This window comes from Cornus florida, unplaced genomic scaffold, assembly GCF_030987335.1.
Source record: "Cornus florida cultivar Cherokee Brave unplaced genomic scaffold, ASM3098733v1 CherokeeBrave_3.0.0_Hap2_Chr04, whole genome shotgun sequence".
Classification (NCBI taxonomy): domain Eukaryota; kingdom Viridiplantae; phylum Streptophyta; class Magnoliopsida; order Cornales; family Cornaceae; genus Cornus; species Cornus florida.
In genome coordinates, this window is record NW_026775574.1 from 42437965 (window position 1) to 42462018 (window position 24054).

General features: G+C 36.0%; 1 protein-coding gene across 1 annotated transcript; it reads right to left on the bottom strand.

Annotated features, from left to right (window-relative positions):
- Positions 1-14391: 14391 nt before the first annotated feature.
- On the bottom strand, positions 14392-15990 carry LOC132304932 (uncharacterized). Its single transcript, XM_059802631.1, has 2 exons — positions 15058-15990; positions 14392-14742 (listed from the first exon to the last, which is right to left on the bottom strand). Exons 1-2 carry the CDS (start codon positions 15988-15990, stop codon positions 14392-14394), a joined length of 1284 nt encoding a protein of 427 aa, XP_059658614.1.
- Between the last annotated feature and the right edge of the window lie 8064 nt (positions 15991-24054).

Sequence of the window (24054 nt, forward strand, 5' to 3'; positions counted from 1 at the left end):
ATTTCATCTTAAGATCCTTAGAAGTGAACCGAAATTAGATTTTCTTTAAGAAAGCACTTTTAACCCTTTATAGCTCATTCATCATTTTCCCATCCTTAATCTATCTTTTGAAATTATAATCCAAGGCATACATTTATTTGAACACATTTTATTGTTGTTGTTGTTGTTGTTGTTGTTGTTGTTCTTTTTTTTTTTTTTTTTTTTTTTTTTTTTTTTTTTTTTTAATATATGACCATGTGCAATGTCTAAGTTCCTTAAGTTCTCTAACCACCCAATGTAACAAGCGTTGAGCCAACGACTCCCAAACCAGATGGTTTTAGGGCGTTAAGTGTACAGACACTCCTAAGGGCGTAATAACTCAAAATGGCTAGGCTACAAACTCAAACTAATCATACGTCTTACATTCTTTCTTTGTCTTTCTTTTTAATCAGTTGACGTGTTGAAAGAATGTAGTTTTATTCATTTTATTTATTTATTTATTTTTTTTTATATACCAAGGATTATTTCATTCATCCGATTTACTAATTCAGGGAGTCAATTAAGTAAAACCACAAGGAAGGGAATGCAATTTTCGATATGCTCACTATGCATTATGAAGTCACTTAGGGATGAAAGACTCCAAAATAAAACATTTAAATTATGCAATGGACCTTTTTCATTTGAACAATCATGCTGACAACTTTCAATCATTTATTAATATCCTATATAAGCATACATGCTGTATTAATCACATAAATTCCCCCCCCCCCCAAAACTTAGTTCCAACAACACCAAAAGTCATTTGCCTAAACATGCAGTTTTTTATTTTTATTTTTATTTTATTTTATTTTTTTATTTTTAATGTAAATAAACAATGACAATTTGCCAACTCTCAACACCCCCAAACTTAAATGATACATTGTCCTCAATGTATGAAAATAAGTATAGAAACTAAGCATGCATAGAAGTGTAAAAAGAGAGAAACTACCAAGTGCGAAACAGTGACTTCTGTGCAACCATTTGTAGTGAAACAACGAAATTTCTTCCCCCAAACTTGGACTTAGTAATCTGTTCAGAAAACTATACACCAAGCATAAAAGCATTGACATATATAAAGATATAAATATAAAGTACCACGTCATGCTTTATTCAAAACTTGGAAAGAAAATTAAAATATGTGCACATCAAAAAGTGCACTCACAAATGTCATGCCAAACATGGCCCAAATCGTAAAATTATTTAAAGCACACAAAATAAAAGTAAATAACATGAACTAAATAAAACTAAAGATAGAATCAGTTCACCTTAGAGGGTGAAGTGTTTGCTCCTTTAGGAGCATGATCATTCATTGATTTCAATAGTTCGAGCAAGAAGTTACTCCTTCTAATCTTTGAAATTGTAAACCTTCTTTATAGTTTCTCGCTTCTCATTACATGGAATCCCCAAACCTTGGTTCTTAATCAATTTCGTGATGAGATAAGGAAACGGAAATGACCAAGTCATAAAGCTTTCTTTTTTGCGGACAATCAATTTGTTATAAACCTTCAAGATTTGATTCATAATCAAAGTGGGAACTGAAAATCAAAATTCATTCTCTGCTGAAAAGAGATAATCCAAAAGAACACTGTTATTTGTTGTAGGTTTCCCAATCGGAAAAACATTCGTAGCCGGTAAAACCACAATGAACCAAATCCGGGGTGGAACAATAGATCTTTTAGGTGAAGTGCTATCTAAACTTTTTAAATTGCTATGTGTTACTTCTTTCAAAACATCGGTTAAGTCATTCAATAAATCAATAATATCTGGTAGAGAAGCAAAGAGAGGTTGACCGTCCATATCGACTGGTGAGTTGATTGGATATCCACATGCAACTGTAATATCTTCTAATGTAACCGAAAACATGGTGCCATCAATTTCAGTGAAAAGCTTAGTGGGCTTCTATAGTTTGTACGAAAGATTTTGGTAAAACTGACGAACCAAACGAGGATGAACCACATTATGACATGGCTGAAAAATGGATGCCAGTCCCCATTTCCTAAAATTTTTGACTGCGCAGTCTGTATCAGCACTTCTACGAAAGACATTCCTAACATCAAATGTAGTTTCAAATTGAAGAGGCCATTTAGACCAATCCGGATCAGTAATTTCCTTAGAAGAACTTTTTGATATGCGAGGACACTTAGAAGCGGAAGAAGAAGACATGTAAGTGAAATAATTTGGTTCAGGACTTTTGTCGAACACATGGTGTGCAAGACTGAAAAGTAAAGAACACTTGTGAAGATTTGAATCTAACAAGCATAGATCTAGAATGAAAACACAACTTTTCCTCGCTTAAAAAAAAAATCAATTTCCCATAAGATTAAGTTCTAACCGTCATCTCTATGAACTATTCTAGAATTGAAAGATTAAAGAGAGAAGAACTTACCTCAATTTGGAGAATGAAACCTTGCCCTGTTTGATTGAATTATGATGATAGAAGAGGATGATTTGATGAATAATGGAGATTGAGAGAGATAAAGAACAAGTTTTAGAGGGTGGGGAAGGTAGGGTTAGAAGGTGAGAGGTGTAGGTTGTGAATGAGGGGAATGAAATGATGAAATTTATAAAACTTGAGCTGGGCTCGGGTTGCTTTATGGGCCTTCACGTCCGGACGCAAGCCATGGCGTCTAGACGTGGACTGTAGTGGGGCTCTTGATGATTGATTGTTGTGTGCTGGAGGGTGATGGTGGTAGAATGGAGTCCGGACGTCGGTGGTGGCTTCTGGATGCAAGAAGTATTAGGTGTTGGTGTCCGGACGCCGGTGATGGCGTCCGAACGCGAGTGCTTCCAGGTGGTGGTGTCCGGATGCCATATGTGGTGTCCGATGCGAGATGAGGCGATGATTGGCTTTCGGATGCAAGGGATGCCGTCCGGACGCGAGTGCTTCTGTAACTTTTATGACTTGTTGATCAAAGACATCCAAAAATGTTACCAAACCTTTGAATGACTATAGAAACCCACTATGGCCACTTGAATGGACATATAAATGATTCTCGAAGAATGTGAAGTGGATATTCAATTTAGCCATTTGTAGAGAATTTTTGGTTCATGGTAACAAGTAGAGAAGGAAGCTTAGAATAGAAAGGATTGCTTCCTTGGAATGCTAAATTTAATGTCGATAGCTAGACAGTATGGGAATCCTTCTAGTCCTCATAAATTGGATCCGTCAAGATAATAGAATCCACATATCCGACTAACACTAGGTTATCAATGTAAGGCTTAAGCCGCTGACCATTGACCTTAAAAAGATTCCCATTCTTTGGGTCTTTTAGCTCAACTGCACCATAAGAGAATACAGAAGTAATAAAAAAAGGACCTTCCCAGCGTGATCGAAGCTTTCCTGGGAAAAGTTACAATCTGGAATTGAAATGCCAAACCTTTTGACCTGAAACAAAAGACTTCTTAATGATATGTTTGTTATGGAGTGCTTTAGTCTTTGTTTTATAAATTTTTGCATTTTCATAAGCATTCCATATTTCTTCTAGCTCATTGAGCTGCAATTTTCTATTAGAGCCGGCCTGATCAAGATTAAAATTAAACTGCTTTATGGCCCAAAATGCACGACGCTCTAATTCAACCGGAAGATGACATGCCTTACCGTAAACAATCTAGTATGGTGACATTCCAATTGGCGTCTTAAAAGCAGTTCAGTAGGCCCAAAGCGCATCGTTAAGTCGTAATGACCAATCTTTGCGATTCGGTCGAACCGTTTTTTCGAGAATATGCTTGATTTCCCGATTGGAAACTTCCACTTGTTCACTTGATTAAGGATGGTAAGGCGTGGCAACCTTATGACTGGAAGAGTATTTAAGGAGAACAAATCGAAGATAATGATTGTAAAAATGAGATCCTCCATCACTCAAGAATGCTCGAGGTGTGCCAAAACGACTGAATATGTTTTTTTGAATAAACTGGACCACTGCAGTATGGTCTTTAGTTATGGTTGCCTTAGCTTCTAACCACTTAGATACATTATCCACTGCTAGGAGAATGTAAAAATAACCATATGAAGATGGAAATGGTCCCATAAAATCTTTTCCCCAGACATCAAAGATTTCGATGATTAAAATGGAGTTCAATGGCATCATGTCCCTTTTTGACATGGCTCCAAGATTTTGACATCGCGTACAAGACTTGTAAAAGTTATAAGCATCCTTGAATAATGAATGCCAATAAAATCCACTCTGAAGGACTTTAGATGAAGTCTTTTTGGAATTAAAATGTCCTCCACCTTCAAGAGTGTGGTAGAATTTCAAGATGTTTTGGACTTCGGATTCTAGAATACATCGCCGAATTATTTGATCCGGGCAGTACTTGAACAATTCCGGGTCTTCCCAAAAGAAATTTTTGATTTGAGAGAAGAACCGGTCTTTCTCTTGCTTAGACCATTTTGATGGAATTTTTCCAACCGCAAGATAGTTGACAATGTCAACAAACCAAGGAAGCGGCTTATGAGAAATCTGGAACAGTTACTCATCCTGAAAGGAGTCATAAACTAGATAAAAATCAGAAGTGTTCTCAATAAGAAGCCGAGAAAGATGGTTTGCAACTACATTATCAGTTCCTTTCTTGTCCTTAATCTCAATATTGAACTCTTGGAGTAAGAGTGTCCAACGAATGAGTCGAGGTTTGGTCTGTTTCTTCACAAGTAGATGTCTTAAGGCGGCATAATCCGTGAAAATGATGACCTTGGAGCCAAGAAGTTATGAACGAAATTTATTCAAGGCATAAACAACTACTAGCAGTTCTTTCTTAGTTGTTGTATAATTTATTTGAGCATCTGACAGAGTCTTGCTAGCATAGTAAATAGCATGGGAGTTTTATCCACACGCTGGCCCAAAATAGCACCTAATGCATAATCAGATGCATCACACGTGATCTCAAAGGGGAGAGACCAGTTTGGTGGTTTCATGATTAGGACAGAAGAGAGTAGCGAATGGAGTTTCTTAAAAGCTTCCAAACATGCTTCATCAAAGTTAAAGTTAGTGTCCTTTTCAAGAAGGTGGCTTAAAGGCTGAGATATCTTACTAAAATCTTTAATGAAACGGCAGTAAAATCCTGCATGACCAAGAAAGGATTGAATTTGTCTAACTAAAGAGGGAGGAGGAAGGCTATGAATTAATTCAACTTTTGCCTTATCGACCTCGATCCCTCTTTTAGAGATAATGTGTCCCAGGACAATCCCTTCTTGCACCATGAAGTGACTCTTTTCCCAACTTAAAATCAAATTGGTTTATTTGCATCTTTGAAGTACGAGTGATAGATTATGGAGATAAGAGTCAAAAGAAGATCCAAAGATAGAAAAATCATCCATGAATACTTCAAGAAATTTTTCAACCATATCAGAAAATATTGACATCATTTATCTTTGAAAAGTGGTCGGCGCATTACATAACCCAAAGGGTATGCGACGATAAACAAAAGTTCCAAAAGGACAAGTGAATGTGGTCTTCTCTTGATCTTGAGGATCTACAGCCACTTGGTTATTACCCCAATAACCATCAAGAAAACAATAGTAACTTTGATCAGCTAACCTCTCTAGGATTTGATCAATGAAAGCGAGTGAAAAATGATCTTTCCTAGTTGTAGAGTTTAATTTTCTGTAATCAACGTACACACGCCAACCAGTGGTAGTACGTTGTGGTAAGAGTTCTCCCGCTGAATTTTCAACAATAGTGAGGCCAAACTTCTTTGGAACAACTTGAGTGGGACTTACCCACTTGCTATCTGAGATGGGGTAAATGATTTCCGTATCTAATAGCTTGATTACCTCTTTCATGACAACCTCCTTCATGTTTGGATTCAATCGACACTGCACCTCTCGGGAAGGTTTAGCTTCTTCCTCTAAAAGAATGCGGTGCATACAAATGGAAAGACCAATTCCTTTTAAATCAGCCACCGACCAACCAATAGCTTCTTTGTACTCTTGTAGCACTACTAAAAGGCTGCTTTCTTGATCTTTTGAAAGATTCGATGCAATGATGACCGGAAGAGTTTTGTTTACACCAAGAAATACATACTTGAGATTGACCGGAAGCGGCTTTAACTCAAGTTGAGGTGGAGATTTCAATGAAGGGATAGGAGGAGTGTTGGAAATTAATGGAAGAGGTTCCTTTGGTACTTTCCAAGGAGGAAAGTCCGAGATTACATTGGATTCAAACAAAGTGTTGACTTCACAAATGGATTGATCCATTTCATAATTTTCAAAGTCAAAATGAGCCAAGCAAGTTTCAAGAGGATCTTGACCTAAAATAAATGGGAGAGATTCTTCTACCATTTCATCAATGATGTCAAGAGAGAAACACTCATATTCCCCTTTAGGATGTTTATAAGCACTAAAAATGTTAAGCTTTACCTTCATATTTCCAAAAGAAATATCCATCACCTCAGTTCGGTAATTAATTGAAGCATTAGTTGTAGCTAAGAAAGGCCGACCAAAGATTACAGGAATATGTTTTATTGGATTATAGACTAGTTCTGTATCTAGAACCACAAAGCCTACTGGGAAGTAGAAATTCTCCACCTTGATGAATACATCTTCAATGATACCATAAGGTTGCTTTACAGATCTATCCGTAAGTTGCAGGACAACCGAAGTGGATTTGAGTTCTCCTTAGCCAAGTTGCAAGTATATTGAGTAAGGAATCAGATATACACTTGATCCTAAGTCAAGGAGGGCCTTTTCTATCTCATTGTCTCCAATGACATACGAGATTTTCGGGGCACCCGGATCCTTAAACTTTGGAGATGTATTATGTTGAATGATAGCACTTGCTTGCTTAGTTAACCTCACCTTCTTTGGAATATTGCTCTTAGAAATGCGTTTTTGAGTACATAAATCTTTTAGAAATTTTGCATACGGTGGAATTTGCTTAATGGCGTCAAAGAGAGGAATGTTGATCTTTACTTGCTTAAAGACTTTAAACATATCCTGAATTTTATCGCCTTTTTTCCCAAAATGTGTGGACTTTATGAGGCATTGAGGAAAAGGAGCCTTAGGCTTATAAGATGTCTCAACATTTTGGATTGGCGGATTTGGAATTTTTGGACTAGTTTTCAGATTTTTGGATAAAGAAGTTGAATCATTGGGAGCAAGAATTTCAACTTTTTCATCAACCTTGTTGTCCACAACTCTTCCACTCCGAAGTGTGGTGATTGCTTGAACTTGCTTAAGATTTGATCCACTCGGAGGAGTGATCTCATCAATCATATACTGCCCTTTCGGGTTCACCACAGGTTGAGCTGGAAGTTTTCTTGTGTCTTTCTTGTGAAGCTGATTTATTGAATTAGCCATTTGTCCTATTTGGGTTTCAATATTGGCTATTGATTAAGAGTGAGTATTAACCAATTGCACAGTTGATTGCAAACCACTAAGAGTAGCCATTATCTGCTTATTGGAAATTACTAGCTCATCCAATTGAGACTGTTGCGGAGGAAAATGATTCGGATTAGAAAAATTTGCATTGTAGGAAGGAGGACGATAGTTTGAAGAAGCTTGAAATGGCTGGTTCATGGATTGAGAATTAGATTGATTTGATTGCCCATAACTTTGAAATGATTAATTTTGTGGGGCTTGTTGCCTCCACGAGAAATTTGGATGATCTCTCCAACCTAGATTGTATTTATTGGAATAAGGATTATTTCCAGGGCGAGAGAACATGGCATTTGCCCGTTTTGGCATACTTTCAGAAAATTGCTCCGGTGTGGGGCAATCTTCCGCATTATGAAAAGTACTTGTGCAATGTACACACATAGCGCTTGATGAAGAATTTTGAGAAAATGAGAGATGTGGTGCCACAAGTTGAAAAACTTTGTGAGTTATGGCATCCACTTGAGAAGATTCTTCCCTAAGAGTCCATGGTTGACAAGGATTTAAGGGTTTAACCACACTAGATGTAGAAGCTCTATAAGAACCATGTTGCATAGAATTTTCGCTTATGTTCTCAAGTAGAGTCCATGCATCATCTGGATTTTTGGACGTAAACATCCCCTCACATGAAGAATCAATTAATTACTTATGTGGTTCTGTCAAACCATCATAGAAGGCTTGCACCAATTGCCATTTTGGAATTTAGTGGTGCAGACGCTTCCTCAGAAAATCTTGAAGTCTCTCCCACGTCTCATAGAATATTTCCCCATCAATTTGGGAAAAACTAAGAATAGAACGATGCATTTGATTGGTTTTACTCATAGGATAATACTTTTTAAGAAATTCTTGTTGCAATTGGACCCATGAAGTGATGGAATTAGCAACAAAAGAGTTCAACTAATATTTTGCTATATCTTTCAAAGAGAATGGGAAGAGAAGTATATGAAGTGCATCTTGGGGAAAATCCTTCATCTTGATGGTGGAGCAGATTTCCAAAAACTCATCAAGATGTTTATAAAGATCCTCATTATCAAACCCATGATATGTTGGAAGCATTTGAATTGTGGTAGATTTGATCTCATAATGATTAGCCTCAACATTAGGTATGACAATACATGATGGAGATATGTATGTAGAGGGTACAAAATGGTCCCTAAGAGTCATTGGTGCTAAATTTTCATTTTCAGCATTAGGATTTCCGAGATTATCATGTTCATTAGCCATTTTATCTACTTCAATTTCAAGTTCTCTTAAAATTTCAGGATCCTTAAGGTTCCTTCTTTGCTGCCTAAGAGTTCTTTCAAGTAAAGTGATATCAATTAGTTCCTCAAGATGTAGTAAAGACAATGATCTACGATCTACCATCAACCATCAAACACAACAATCACAACAACCCTTCACTAATACATCCACATACATTGATCCCTTTCTCCTCAATTCAACAATAATTAAAACAAATTAAATTAGCCATGACAAGGACCTATGCTCTGAATAACATAATAAATTTGCAATAGCCTCGACAAGGACCCAACAAAATATAACTAGGAGCTTTAAAAACTTACCCAAAGTCCTTAAGACTTCAAATTTCGCAATTAAATCTTTTGGAAAGTCTTTAGTCCCTACGAACACAAAAACATCAAAAACGTGAAAAGATAAATACAATGAAATAATGAAGCAATTTTTAAATTCTGATTACAAAACCGTATGCAATCCCCGGCAACGGCGCCAAAAAGTTGATGCGCACAATTGTGTACCACTTAAAAATACCACTTATAACAATAACACATTCATCATTGCAGATTAATGCTAGAGCAGGGGGTTGTCGAACCACAAGGATTACTAGTTTATGGCAAACAGAATTATAAAACTACTTCATCTATTTGATAAAAGAAATGATAAATCGATTGGTTTGACATTTAACCTACGAATTTAACTTTCAGAAAATAGTAAATATGTAAAAAGGATGGATTGAACTTATAAAGAAAATGCTAGGGAATTGACTTCATCTCAACCTTATAAACATATAGAACTTGTACTCAGCTTGGGGATTGACACTTGTATATATATAATGATGTGTCGGAGCATAAAACTACCACAACATCATCAAGAAGATCATACATTCAGGCCTAAGCATAACCCATCTTTGGTTAGCATGGTTCATCCACCTAAACTAGATTATGGTATGAACCATCTTCCCTAGGCATGGCCTATCAAGGTCCTTCAATAGTATGCTGTAGCACATGAAATCAATTAAATATCATAGACTATCTTCAGTTGGTATGGAGCATCTACCTAACTACATTAATCTAAGGGTGTAGTATGGTCCATCTTTCTTAGGTATAACCTATATAAATTCTTAATTTCATGCCAATATAACCATTTCATAAATTCTTTCCCATTGTCACTATAGGAAATCAAGTGTAATACTTGTATCAATATGATTTTTAAGATAAGATAACAAATCAACACAAATATATATTCATATGATAAACACATGCATTAATTTAATGTAAAGAACATCAAGTCAATGTAAATACTTCTAATTTATGAAACTAATATATACAATAAAAATCCCCAAATTGAAATACAAATCAAACCACGTTTACTTGGTCTAGGTTACATCAACTCCCTAGAAAAGAGATTTAGCCTCTCATGAATATGGCAACACCCTCCAGGATTGAAGAAGAGAATAGAATTCCCTCACCCACCATCTTTGCAAGCCACTCCAAGAACCCTAAAAATCCTTCTCTTTCTTTGTCTCTTTTCCAAAACAAAAGCGAGATAGACTCCTTCAGCCTTTTCCCCCTCTTTATCCTCCCGTCTATTCAAAATACAAAATCTCTCATTTAAAATTTGAAATTACATCTCAGGATAGACAAAATTGGACTTAAAGAAAATGGGGTCCGTGGTCTCACGTCTGGACGCGAAGACTGGCATCCGGACACGAGGCCCTGATGGTTTAGCGTCCGGACGTCAAAATGGGCATCTGGATGTGAGCTTCTGGAAGATGGTGTCCGGACGCCAGGCATGCTGCTCTGACATAGACTTCCCTCTTTAGCTCCGGTTACATCTATCACCTCTTCATGTCATTTCTCTTTGATGATCACTTGAAATGTAGGCCTGATATGACTTGTGCTTCGAAACCCTTTAAAACTTTATTCTTATTCCTTTTTAGCAATAAGACCAGCAAAAACACAACACATAAAAATGTAGTTAATCTATATAAACAGATCAAATAATGGGCTTAACTAATGCAATTAAGGGTGCTTAAATATGAAATATTTGATGTTTATCGGTGTGTGTGCTACAACTAGTGAGTAGTACAACCTATCAAATTAAGCCATTAACTATTCAATAAAGCCATACTTAATGCATACAAAAATCTAGAGAAATGTACTACTTGCACTTATAAGCATGGATCATCAAACAGTACGTATGGATTATCTACCTATCTAGGAATTTAAAGCAACTACACTATAATTATACTAATGACAAGGAAATTAAACTAATTAAGCTAAGAAGGTTGCACAAGCCATCAAGAAATAAGTATAATCCATTAAATAAACCACAAGAATAGCCAATTAAGCACCATGCCTTGACCATCACTAGATTTACAATTCTAATACACTTAGACATGCATTAAACTGATAAAATCTAGTGTAAGCATATAGCCATTCATTTTAACATACGTAGACATATGAATAGAATTAAAATATCAATTGGAAGAATTAATCCAAACAAATCATGTAGAAACTCAAGATTTATATATAATTATAGGTCAAAATAGTATTTACAACATAAATCCCCAAAAATTACAAAGTACTAAGATTTAGGAGGCAAGCCTAGGGGCTATCTCTGGTCCAAGAGAAGGATCTAGCCATTCATGGTTGTTGTTATCCAACCCTCAAGGGCTTTCTTCAATGTAGGCACCATCTTCTTCCTCTTGCTTTGGTCTCCAAAACCCTAATCTAGAGAGAGAAAATTATCTAAGCGCTATACTATTTTTAGCTAAAGTTGGGAACAAAAGTTGGAACCTTAACAAAATGGTCCAATTCTATTTAAATACAAGCCTCTTTGAGTAGGTTATAAGTCAGAAAATAGGCATTTCATTGGTCTAATCCCGTAACTACAAAAGTTGGTGGAGTTCGGACGTGCTCGGGAATAAAATAGCTTACTGCCAACAGGATCTTCGAAGTCGAAGCCATCTTTGATCGATCGAAGTTGACCTGGCATTAAAAATATCTTCTTGGCCTTAACCAGATTGCTGAGCTGGCACCGCTTTCACTTCGATCGATTGAAGATCTTGTCGACCAATCGAGAACTCCTTTGATCGATCGAAGACTGTCCAGTGTAGTTTTTTTTACTTTTTCTGGATTTTCTTCTTGACTCCAAAAAGGAGCTAATATGTTTTTTTTTTTTAGCCTGTTTGAACCTTATTAACCTGAAATAGATAAAAACACAAATTAGAACTAAAACGGGAAAGTAAGATAGATGAATGGACTAAATACCCTAACTTAGGTGCTAAAATGTGCAATATTTGAGCACTTATCATCTCTTCAACCATTGGAGCTTCAACCACTACCAGGATGAGCTAAATCTCCTTTTAGGGGATTAAGGTAGCCTTGATCAATTTAAACATGTAATTCTTGTATTTTAATTTGGGGAAACAATGTTGTATGTAACAGATTTCATGAATAAGATGAAAAGTCATATTGAAATTTGTATTTTCACATTATATTGATGTATGATTTGTACTGAATTCATAATATATAAGTATGTCTACTATGAAATTCTTGTCTTAGAATCATGTTTCCATATTTATGCCCTTGATATTCTTAAAGTGACATTAAGAATGGAATTCGTGAAATGGTTTTATGGGCATGTCATGTAAAGAATTAAGATAGATTATGCCAAGGGAAAATGGACCATGACACCTTAGATTAATGTAGTTTTTTCTTTTCTTTTTTTTTTTTTTCCTAAATGAAGGAGTATAATAAATTCAACAATATAGTACAAAGATTCAAGTAAGGGCATACCCTCACTAAAACAAAACAAAAAGTCCTAAATAAGGACTAAACCACACAATCTAGCAAGCAAGGAAATTAAAAGAAGTCTTGAAGGTTAACCCCCAACACATCAATCACTTCCCAAAAAATACATTTAGCTAGATTTTCAGCCTGTCTAACAAAATTATCATGTAATCTATTATTCCTTTCCCACCAAAGAAAATATAAAGTAGTTGTGAAGCAAACTCTGGCCATTTTCCTGACATCTTTCCTTTGGAAATCCTGATTAAACTGATCCACCAAATCTTACACCACATTAACCTTTTGCAAGTTCCATGAACACACCTGAGATAAGAAGCTCCAGACCTTCCATGTATACTCACAACAACAAACTAAATGATCCATTGTTTTCACCTCTTTGTAGCATAGGTAGCACCTTGAAGCCAATATAACTCCACTCTTTTGTAAGAACACTTGTGAAATAAGTGCCTTATGCATAACCAAAATTGCATGAACTGACCATCTAGGACGGCCACCATTCCAGCACAAATCAGCCCACACCACCTCTTGATATTTCACTCTACTTGCTTCCCAAGCGACATTGAAACCAAAAGGTGTTATCCATTGTAACTTATCATCCCCTCCGGCAATAACTTGATTTTTGAAAAGCTGAATCATGTCCTGAGTTGTAGTGCTCAATTTATCCTCATCCCATTGCCCATTAGTAATGAAGCTGCTCATACAGATAGTCTTATCTCTACTCAAAGCCCCCAACATCATATGATTATAAATGTCACTCAAATACTTCCCATCACATCATGGATCCATGAAGACTTTAGTATTCTCTCCATTGCCAATCTTGAATCTGTAATTCACCTTAATAATATCTCTGACAGCAACAATACTCCTCCATACTGTTGATGAAGTGCTTTTAACAACCACAGACCAGTATGAAGCCCTCTTCAAGTAACAATTTCTAAACCAAGCAACCCATATTATATCCTTAGATAGAAGGAAATCCCACACCAGACATATCTTTGTAGCAATGTCAATGTCCTCAATCCTTCTCAACCCCAAACCACCTTCCTTCTTAGGCACAGTGTTATTCTTCCACGAAATACCATGAATTTTCTTTTTATTTTCAACATGTCCCCAAATAAAATTCCTCATTCTTCTCTTAATAACACTTGAGACTGTAGCAGGAAGAGAGAATACTGAAGTCTAGTACTACACCATAGGAATGATGACAGCCCTACTCAACTCAACTCTACCTGCCATTGAAATATGCAACCCATTCCATCTAGCTGTAACAACAATGACCTTATCAACCAGATTTAAACAATCTGCCCTTCTAAGCTTTTTGTCAGAAATAGGTAAACCAAGACAGGTAAAAGGCAACTTCCCCTCCTTACAGCCAAGAATTCACAGAATAGATTTCCTTCTCTTCACTGTTCTAGTTAAATATACTTCAGATTTCTCTTTACTAATAGCAAGGCTAGAGGTTTTTTTAAATTGAAGTAGAAGTTTTTTCAATGTTAAAACACTGGCCATATTTGCTTGCACCACAATTAAGAGATCATCAGCAAAGAATTTATGAGTAATTGGAATTCTGGCTTTAACTGCAGCTTGAGATGGAATCACTTTACCTTTCTTTGTTTCCCACTCCATCATACCAGAGAAGTATTCAATAACAAGAGTGAATAACAATGGAGACAAGGGGCATCCCTGCCTTAACCCCCTTTCAGGTTGAAAGTATCCTTGAGGAGATCCATTAACAAGAATAGAATACCACATAGATGATACACATTCTTTAACCCAAGTAATCCATTGAGCACTAAAGCTAAACAACTTCAGCAACTCAAACAAAAATGGCCACTACACTGTGTTATAGGCTTTCCTCAAATCAATTTTCCACGCTAGCGTAGCTTTAGCCCTCTTAGCCCCAAACCCTTTCATCAACTCATTAGCAATAATAATATTGTCTTGGATCCTTCGACCTTAGATGAAAGCTGTTTGTTCATTTCCTACAATTTTGCTTAAAACCGTAGCAAGTCTATTAGCAAGGATCTTAGCTACCACTTTATAAAAAACATTGCAGAGAGATATAGGCCTGTAGTCCTCAACCATAATAGCATCCTTCTTCTTCTTAATCAAAGTGATAAATGTACTATTGACCCCCTTCCCGAAGACTGGATTATGAAAAAACTGCATAACTGCCTTTGTAAAATCATCACCCACAATACTCCAATATTGCTGAAAAAACCTAGCAGAAAATCCATCAGGACCTGGTGCTCTATCAGCTCCCATTGCAAAAATAGTGCTCTTCACTTCTTCTTTTGTAACTACAGCCTGCAACAAGGTACTCTCCTCAAGATCAATAGTTTTTCTAATATATTTCTGCTCTGGAACCTATAACTCTCTACACCCTCCTGCACAAGCTCTTTGAAAATACTCAACAAACCTCTGGCTAATAACATTAGGATCAGTAATAGTAGTTCCTCCCTCTTACAATGCTGTCATATTACTATTTGCCCTATGCTGCTTAATTTTCTGAAAAAAGAACTTAGTACATCTATCTTGATCTTTCACCCATCTAATCCTTGATTTCTGAGAGAGAACAATATTTTCATTTGAAACTGCCAATTCCAAATTTAATCTACATACATCCTCTTTGTGTATAACATCCTCATTCATTGGGTCATCAGCCAAAACACCTTGAATCTCAGCTAACTTCTTTCTGCATGATATCACTTCAGCATAAACTGATCCAAATTTCTCTATGTTCCACTGTTTCACAGCTTGTTTACAAAGCTTTAACTTGACCATTAATTTTGCAATTGGCTCACCCTTAAATTGTTTACCCCAAGAAGCAGCTACCAAGTCCTTGACAACAGGTTGCTTATTCCAGATCAACAAAAACCTAAAAGGTTTAGGACCTGAGGCAATGTTCACAGGCACTTTAACACATAATCCCCAATGATCTGAGGTCAAAGGAGGTGTTAATAATACGTACAAATCTGGATAAGTAAGAGCCCAATCTTCATTCATTAAACCTTTATCTAATTTAGCATAAATCCTTCTATTGCTGTATCTCTTGTTGCACCAGGTAAAAACACTATTGGCTGTGGGCATATTAGTTAAGTACAATTTATCAATTGTATTATTAAAACTAGCAAAAACTCTGGGTGCATGTCTTCTACCTCCCTTCTTTTCATTATTGTACCTAACAACATTCCAATCCCCCAATAGTAACCAAGGTCCATCAATCCACTGGACAGAATCCTCTAAATCCTTCCATAGCTGCTTCCTCTCTCCATCAGTATTTTTTGCATAAACAAAGGAAATAAAGAACTTTGTAACAGTTCCTCGAATCACCACCTGTAATAGAATCATATGATGCTTAGATATAATTATTGTAACCTCAATCTTTATGGGATCCCAACCACACCATATACGGCCACCACTATCAGCATTATAGTTGTTAGTCCAATCCCAGTTATTCCTTATCCTATATGTAATACTCTTGAACTTTGTAATTGAAACTCTGGTCTCTACCAGACCACATAAAAAAATAAAGGAACTACTCAACCAAGCCATAACTTCCTTTTGCATTGCTTGTCTATTGAGCCCTCTTATATTCCAAAGCCCTATCATTGAGAAACCAAGTTTGGTAGAACATTCCCACCAGCCAACATTCCTCTTGTAATTCTCATACTAGCTTCCACCTCCACCTCCTTCTTTCTATTTTTCTTTTTTTGCTTCTTTGAAGAAGGAGTTCCACCTCTAGGAGAGACTGGAACCTCCTCACAACTCTCCTTAATTCCATCTTTCAAACTATCAATAAGGACCCCTTGAGTTTCTGGAACCATATCCTGTGTATCAGTGGCATTAAGCACAATATTCGGTTCACAAACCCTCTCTTGACTATCCACTTCTAGATGCTTCTCTTCTACAAGACCTTGCTTCTCAGTTTCCACAATCTCTAGAACCTCATCTATCTCAGCACTTTCCTCAAGCACTTGAAATGCATTGACTGATATAACCGGAGTTTGAGTTACTTGTTGTCCCACCTTTGTTTTCCCTTTTGATTTTCTCTGCACTGTGAAACCTTCCTCTTCATCTTGAACATCATTTGGAATTTCCACAACTGGTAACTTAGTCAAATCCATAACCTTTTGATCACCATTCTTATTCTTGACCACCCACTGCTCCTTAGGCTTAGGTTTAACTTTGTTCAATGGACATAAAGCTTCCACATGATCCATTTTCTTACAAAACTTACATACTTGGGGTGTCCATTTATATTCCACTTTCACTTTACATGGCAATCCATGCAATCTAGATTGTATCGTTTCTGGAAACACACCATCAACCTCCATCTCGGCTAGAACACGAACATACAAACCTTTTTCCCTACTTTGAATCACATCCTCCATGTACATATGTTTGGCAATATTAGATACAATTTTTGAAATAGAAGTTCCATTCCGTACATGCACCAGCAGATCACATACCTTCATCCAGATAGGAACTGTGACTAATATCTCTTTCCAACTGTATACTCTTGTGCCATTTTTTCACAATGATGGCACGCCCTTGAAAAGTATGGAATCTCGCTAACACATTCATCAAATCCTCTTTAGATGGAAATCTTACCTGAAAAAAGCCATGCTTCATTGAAACAACCACCGAGTCCTTATGCCACTATTTATGCACGTATGCTTTAAAGTAAGGATAGTAAGGTTTGCTACCAAGGACATAACATACCACAGAATTGTTCCAATACTTTAGTTCTTCGACAATATCTTCATCCTCAATAATAACAATCTCTTTTCCATGACTCTCACTATAATACGTTAGGGGAGTGAATCCCGTAGTAGTAGAATTCAAGAGCAATGAACTCCACGATGGACGACTAGGTTGTGGGGTAATTGCAAGTGTAACGCTACCCGCTAGAGAGGAGGGTTACCCCTCCTCCATAGAGAACGTCCTCGAAAAAAACTTTTAACCCTAGAAGAAATCGCCTACAGTAGAGAGAAAAAAGGGCAAAAGGTCACTTTCTCTAATTTTGACTTTTGGTCAGATTAATATAGTTAGGTAGATGATTCATGCCAACCAAAGATAGTTTATGCTAGATAATTGAATTTCATGTGCTAAACTTGCAAATTCAAGACCTTGATAGGCTATGCCTAGGAAACACATTTTAGCACCTAAGCTAGGGCAATTTAGTCCATTCATCTATCTTTATTTTTCCGTTTTAGTACTAATTTATGTTTTTGTCTATTTCAGGTCAATAAGGTTCAAACGGGCTAAAAATGGTCCATTACAGCCTTTTTGGAGTCGAGCATAGAGTTCCGGAAAGTTTCAAAAAAATGCAGACTTTCGCCACCTGGAGACTTGGATCGATCGAAGAATTCTCGATCGATCGAAGATATTTTGGATCAATCGAGAATACACTGGCAGTGAGCTGTTTTATTCCCGTGTTGGCCTAAACTACACCTACCACATGGTTGTGGGATTGTATATCTTAAAGGCTTATTTTTTGACTTGTTCACTACTTTAAGAAGCTTGTATAAAGGGGGAATTAAACCAATTGTAAAGGGTTTTTAATTATTATTTTTATTTTTACATTGTAATAGTTAGTTCCTCACTCTAGAAAAGTTTGAGATTAGGGTTAGAAGAAAAGAGAAGAGTGGAGGCACCAAGAACACATCTCAAGATCTACACACTTTCTCTTTCTAGAATTCAACAAAGAAAAAGAGGAAGAAGATGGAGCCATGTTTGGGGATTGCCCTTGAGGGCTTCAAGATCACACCCACCTTCTCTATGATTGGCTAGACTTTTCCTGGGGCTTGGATGAGCCCTAAGTTTATAATCTAAACCTCTATCTCTTTCATATTTTTTGGTGAATAATATCTTGTGATTAGTGTTTTAGCCTTGTGAATTTAATTAATCTTGGGTTCTCCTTTGATTTCTATGGATTAATTCTTTCTATTGATTCTCTATGTGATTACATGCTGTCTTATGTGTGATTATTTGGGAATTGATCTCTACACTAGTTTTTCTATATTAATTGCATGTCTATGTATGGTTGATTAAGAATCTAGTGATGGCTATGCAAGGTTTTCATTGAATGGATTTATCAATTAATTTGATGAGTTATGCTTATTCTTGATGGGTTGTTCAACAATTTAATTCATACTTGTAGTTAGGTAGACAATATATACTTGATTTGATATTCAATGGCTTAGTATTGCAAATTCCATGATTCTCTAGATTAATATGTGTTATGATTGTACTAGTTTGATGGGTCATGCTTAGGATTGATGGGTTATTCTACACTTAGTTTAATTATTGGTTAGGTAGGCAATTTATACTTGAATTTGATGGTCCATACTAAATATTGCAATTGGTAGTCACATCTAGATTACAAGAATGCTTTCCCCAATTAGTTGAAAGTGTGTGGTTTGGTGAACGAGCTTGGTGGCGATTCTTATGTCCAAAAACCTCACTTCTCATCTCTTAAATTCATATCTCAACTTAGTTTTATTTTACTTGCATTTTAATTAAATGAATCTTAGTTTAATCAATAATCTAACCTTCCTTTGCAATCTTTTGATACATTAGAGTCGAAGTTAAAATTTCAACACATATAATCTCTTGGAAGGATCCCTTCTCACTTATACTACATAGTATAGGTGTTAAGCGGTTTATAAATTTAAAGTATGATGCCCACTTGACACTAATTTCCAAACTCAAAATGTTGAGCATTATTTTGTGCACACGCTCTGGTCGCATCATAATTTTGACGCTGTTGCCGGGGATTAACGATTTTATTGGAATTAGACTAGACAATAGTGTTCATTTGATTGCTTCTACTTTTGTTTTATTTTCCATTGTATATTCTTTTCTCAATTTTGATATTATTTGTTCAATTAGGTACTTGACTACAAGGAAGGCAAACATTGGATCTTAAAGCAATCATTGAAGCTTAAAGCTAACATTGGAATTTGAAGTTGCTTAAGGACCTTTGTGAGCAATTCTTGGAACTCTTGCATTGTAATTGTGTACTTCTTTGTATGCTTGTGATAACACTTGTTGAGGCTGATTTCATTACTTTATATTAAGTCCAAGCATCGGTCCGTGTGGAGGTCAAATTTTTTTCTTGCATTTGGATTTTTAATGTGAATGGAGCCACTATTTGATCCAAGTTTGGGGGCCGGGGGGGGGGGGGGGGGATTTCTTCCCTTCACCTTATGCCCCTCCATCATATTTTAATCCTTATGAGATTGAGTCAAATGTTCAACATGCATCATTTTATTATCGACTCGATCACTCTTTTAATCGTTCTTATGCCTATTACCCTCCCCCACCATTTTATAAAAAACAACCTCCATCACCTTATTCACCCGGGTTTCAAAAAAAAGTGTTAGCTTTACTTGATGTCCCATATTTCACAAACTCAACTTATTAATTCTCATTCTCAAACTTTAGCCAAGTTAGAAGCTCAAGTTAAGCAAATTGCAAGTATTCTTTCTCGTTAAGAGGAAGACGAAGAGGCAAATGAACAAATGGCAAGAATTTCAATTTAGATAGATGAGGATGAGGAGAATAATGAGGATGAGATAAGTGAGCTAATGCATAACATTCTATCTTGTATAGAGGAGGAAGTGGCAAATGACTTAGTGGCTAATCCAATAAAGCACAACATGACTTATGAGGATTTTGTTGGACCAAGAGGGGGGGGGGGGTGAATTGGTTAAATCATTTTTAAATAAAGCTGGAAGATAACACAAAACAAGTATAAACAGCAATGCAACAGGTTTTACAAGGAAACCTCTCAATTAGGAAAAACCTTAAGTCTTGGCCTCAGCCAATGCAAGCATCCACTCGTTGTAAGTAAGCTATTACACACTCAACTGTCTCACTCTTTGCACACACCCTTGTATCAGAAGTGGACACTAGCTTTCACACACTTCACTTCACACACTAGCTCAACAAAGTGTATACACACACTCCCTCTATCCTAGACAACCCTGCTAAGACCAAACAAGCTCTCTAAGCTCACCAAATACATTATAACAAATGTAAAACAACAATCACAAATCCTTTCTTCAATTGAAATAAGACTGACAACTCAGTATCTCAGATTACCACTTCATAACAACAATTTTCAGCAATTATATCTTGAGGGGTAAAATGGGAATTTCCTCCTCGAGATTAATTCAAAAGCATCATACTCAGTCTTCATTCGCTGTAGTACTCATGTTCATAACTTTTCATCACTGAAGTATAGCATGAGATAAACATATAGAATTAAGACACCCCTTGTTTCAGCAAACACATTGTTTAGAACTTAGGGTTGAATACTGAGAATTCCAGCAGACCATAATTCTATCACAAAACCAACTTCAACATACTAGATTCATCAAAATACACTTGCTAGAAGATCAAAATCTTATAATATAGCAAGGCAAAACCAATCAGTGCTTGAATCCAAGAATTTATCAAAAAATTAAGTAAGACCGATGAGCTCACTTTCCATTTTTGATTTCAGCATGATTTCAACAATAGCTTAGTACTGAGCAAGTGTAAAAAGGTGATTTATACCTGTGACAACACTCAGGAAAGACCTCAGCACCTTGGAACAAAAAATCAATACTCAGTTCAGCCCTTGCAGTAGTAAAATCAACATCAGCATCATTATCTCTGCTAAAGTAATCACATAGCTTGAATCAGTAGGTTTTTCTGACTTGAATCATCACCAAAAACTTTAAAAAAACTTGTTCAATCAGGGCTCTTGAGATAGATCAGGTTGCAGTTCAATGTCACTCCTCTTTCACAAGGCTTAAGCCCTAAAAATGTTATAACAGCATATATATATGGACTCACAAAGTGCACAGACCTTCATACATCCACAGAATACACCTGTCACCTTAAGCCAATCATTGAAACAGTATAATGCAGATATTTTCAAGAGCAAGAGCCAATTATAGAAGGCCACCTCAGCAATTTTGTCCCTATGCACACTGAAATACACACAAACACCACAATGCTGTAAATTCCATTCAGCTCGAGACTTAGCCTCCAAGAAATGCAATATTATTGCATATTCACTTACTTTAGGACCACTGAAACGTGTCACACTAATAAGCATAGTAAGAAATGACTAAACTACCCTTGCAACAGATTTTTAACTTCTTAGCTAAGAAAAGTCCTGAAACTATATCGGTGACAATGCTGATTCACTTAGGTCAATCCAGTGCAATGCAGCATCTAAAACATACGTGTATATGTTGAATACAACTAAGAAATGACAATGCTACCCCTGGAATCATTTGTGACAATTTACCTGAACTGAATCCACACAATTCTCAACAAATTAAGCAAGAACAGATAGATGAATTGTGATAAATACATTAAGACAGTTATGAGGGATAAGTCACTGATTAGAAAATGATCACACTATCCTTGAGACTTATTTCAAGCAACTTTGACAATGAAGAAGCCCTTTGAAACCACTGCCACTCAGATTTTTGACATTAAAGAGGCAAACAATGCTTAAGGGACTTAGGACCAACATATTTTCCTTATTTTGATCGTGATTTGATTCCGGCCTTTTATACTTTAGAGAGTGAGGAAATGTTGACCATTATAGAGATAGGATAGGAGACGGTGGAACTTGTTGAAGAGAGCCTTCCTTTTAGTATCTCCAAAGACCCTCTTAAGATATGCGTTTTTGAAATGTATAAAAATTGTGGTTTTGACCTTGAAAGCTCCAAAAATGAAATGAACTCTCTAATGGACTCCTTAGCTAACTTGAAAGGTTAGGAGATGGTGATTTTTGAGGAAGAGAAAAAAGATGAAGAGAAGGTGTTTCTTGATATTCCAAATGAGTCTTTGAAAGACATTGACTTGCCAATTCACAAAGGAAGTGATTCTTTGAATATACTTCAAGAGCATAAAAATAAGGTAAAGCCAACCATTATTGATTTTATTTTCAAGACCGTGGATGAAAGGAACAAAATCATCTATTTCATTTCTTTTCAAGTCATTCTTTTGGAGGATGATTTCATTGTTATAAGTGACGCATTAAATGAGAAAATTGAAAAGATGGTTAATAAAGATAATTCATTTCCAATTTTTGACACTTTTGACTAGTGAGTCGAACTAACATCTTGCTAGAGACGTTAAATACTAGTTCTTCGTAAAGTTTCACAACTCTATTCCTCCCCCATTTCTTTTTATTTTTCACTTCTTGTGGCATCTAGATATGTTCCATTGAGCTTCATTGAATTTCATGCATCTTAGGCATAAAAAAAAAAAAAAAATTTCCAAATTTTTTTTCTGCCCAGAGCTAGTTCGATCGATCGAAGACTTTCTCAATCGATCAACGCTTATCACGATCGATCAAAAAGGTTGTCGATAGATCGAAACTTCTTTCGATCGATCGCTAACCACGTCAAAAATTTTCACAGCCCAGGGCATCCTTTATAGAATTCTCAATTAATCGAGAATTTTCTTGATCGATCGAAGCACCGTTCCAAAAAATAAAAAATTAAAAAAATATATATAAAAAAATTCTTTGCATCCTTTATTTCCTTGCATTTTCATTCCTTACACATTTATTTGTTTATTTTATTTTTGTATTTGTACATACTTGTTATGTCTAAAAATATCTATATATATATATATACACATATATTTCAAAGTAGCATTTCGTCTTCCTCGAGACGTTAAACTTAGCACCCACAACACATTGTGTCTTCTATTTTGTGTATATTGCACGTTTACTTTCATTTTCATTTTTTATTTTTCTTTTATTTTGTTTCTTTACACGTTTTCATAAAAAGAAAAATAAAAAAATATTTCACCATTGTGCCCTTATGTGTGTACTCATGCTACTTTCATGTTTTATCTAGGGCTTGATCTCATATATCTCTTTCATCTCGTGCTATATTGCCATAGAATGCTTGTTTACTTATCTTTATCCCATTGTGATATTTGATGTGAGTTTGCTAGTATGGTTATTCAAGTAGGTTGTTGATTCCAAGTATGGGGGGTGCACTTTTTCCTAATGGATCACTACTGAGCTTCATGTCTTTGCCATCACGGTATATTCTTTCCATCTTTTCCATTGTTCTCATTGCACATTGAGGAAAATGAGTGGTTAAGTTTGGGGGTAAGGTGACTTTGTTGCATTCTACTTAAAGTTTTGATCTTTAAATGCATGATTAAGACTTGAAATCGATGTTTGCGATGATTTTGATATTTTGAGGGCCATGATACTTAGAATTTAAAAATTGTTTAACTTGTGAGTTCAATACTCCTTGTATGTCTTTTGGAAGTCATTTTAGGGCAAATTTTTTCAAAAAGATTGACATCTTACTTGTTTTTGTAGTCCACATTATCATATTTGTGAGATTGCTTTGAGATTCACTCTAGAGTTCTACACTAGCACAGGCGTACACTAGCATTCATTTGTGGGGTACATGCTTTGTTGATCATTGATTTGGTTATATCTCAATTGAGCTAGTAGTGCATTGAAATCTTTCATTCTTGACAAAGGTGGATAACAAACCCTTTTCACTAAGTAGCCGGGATTCTAGCCTCATCAAGCATTGAATTTCTTGCGCTGAAAGGTGAAGGGCCTAAACTTTA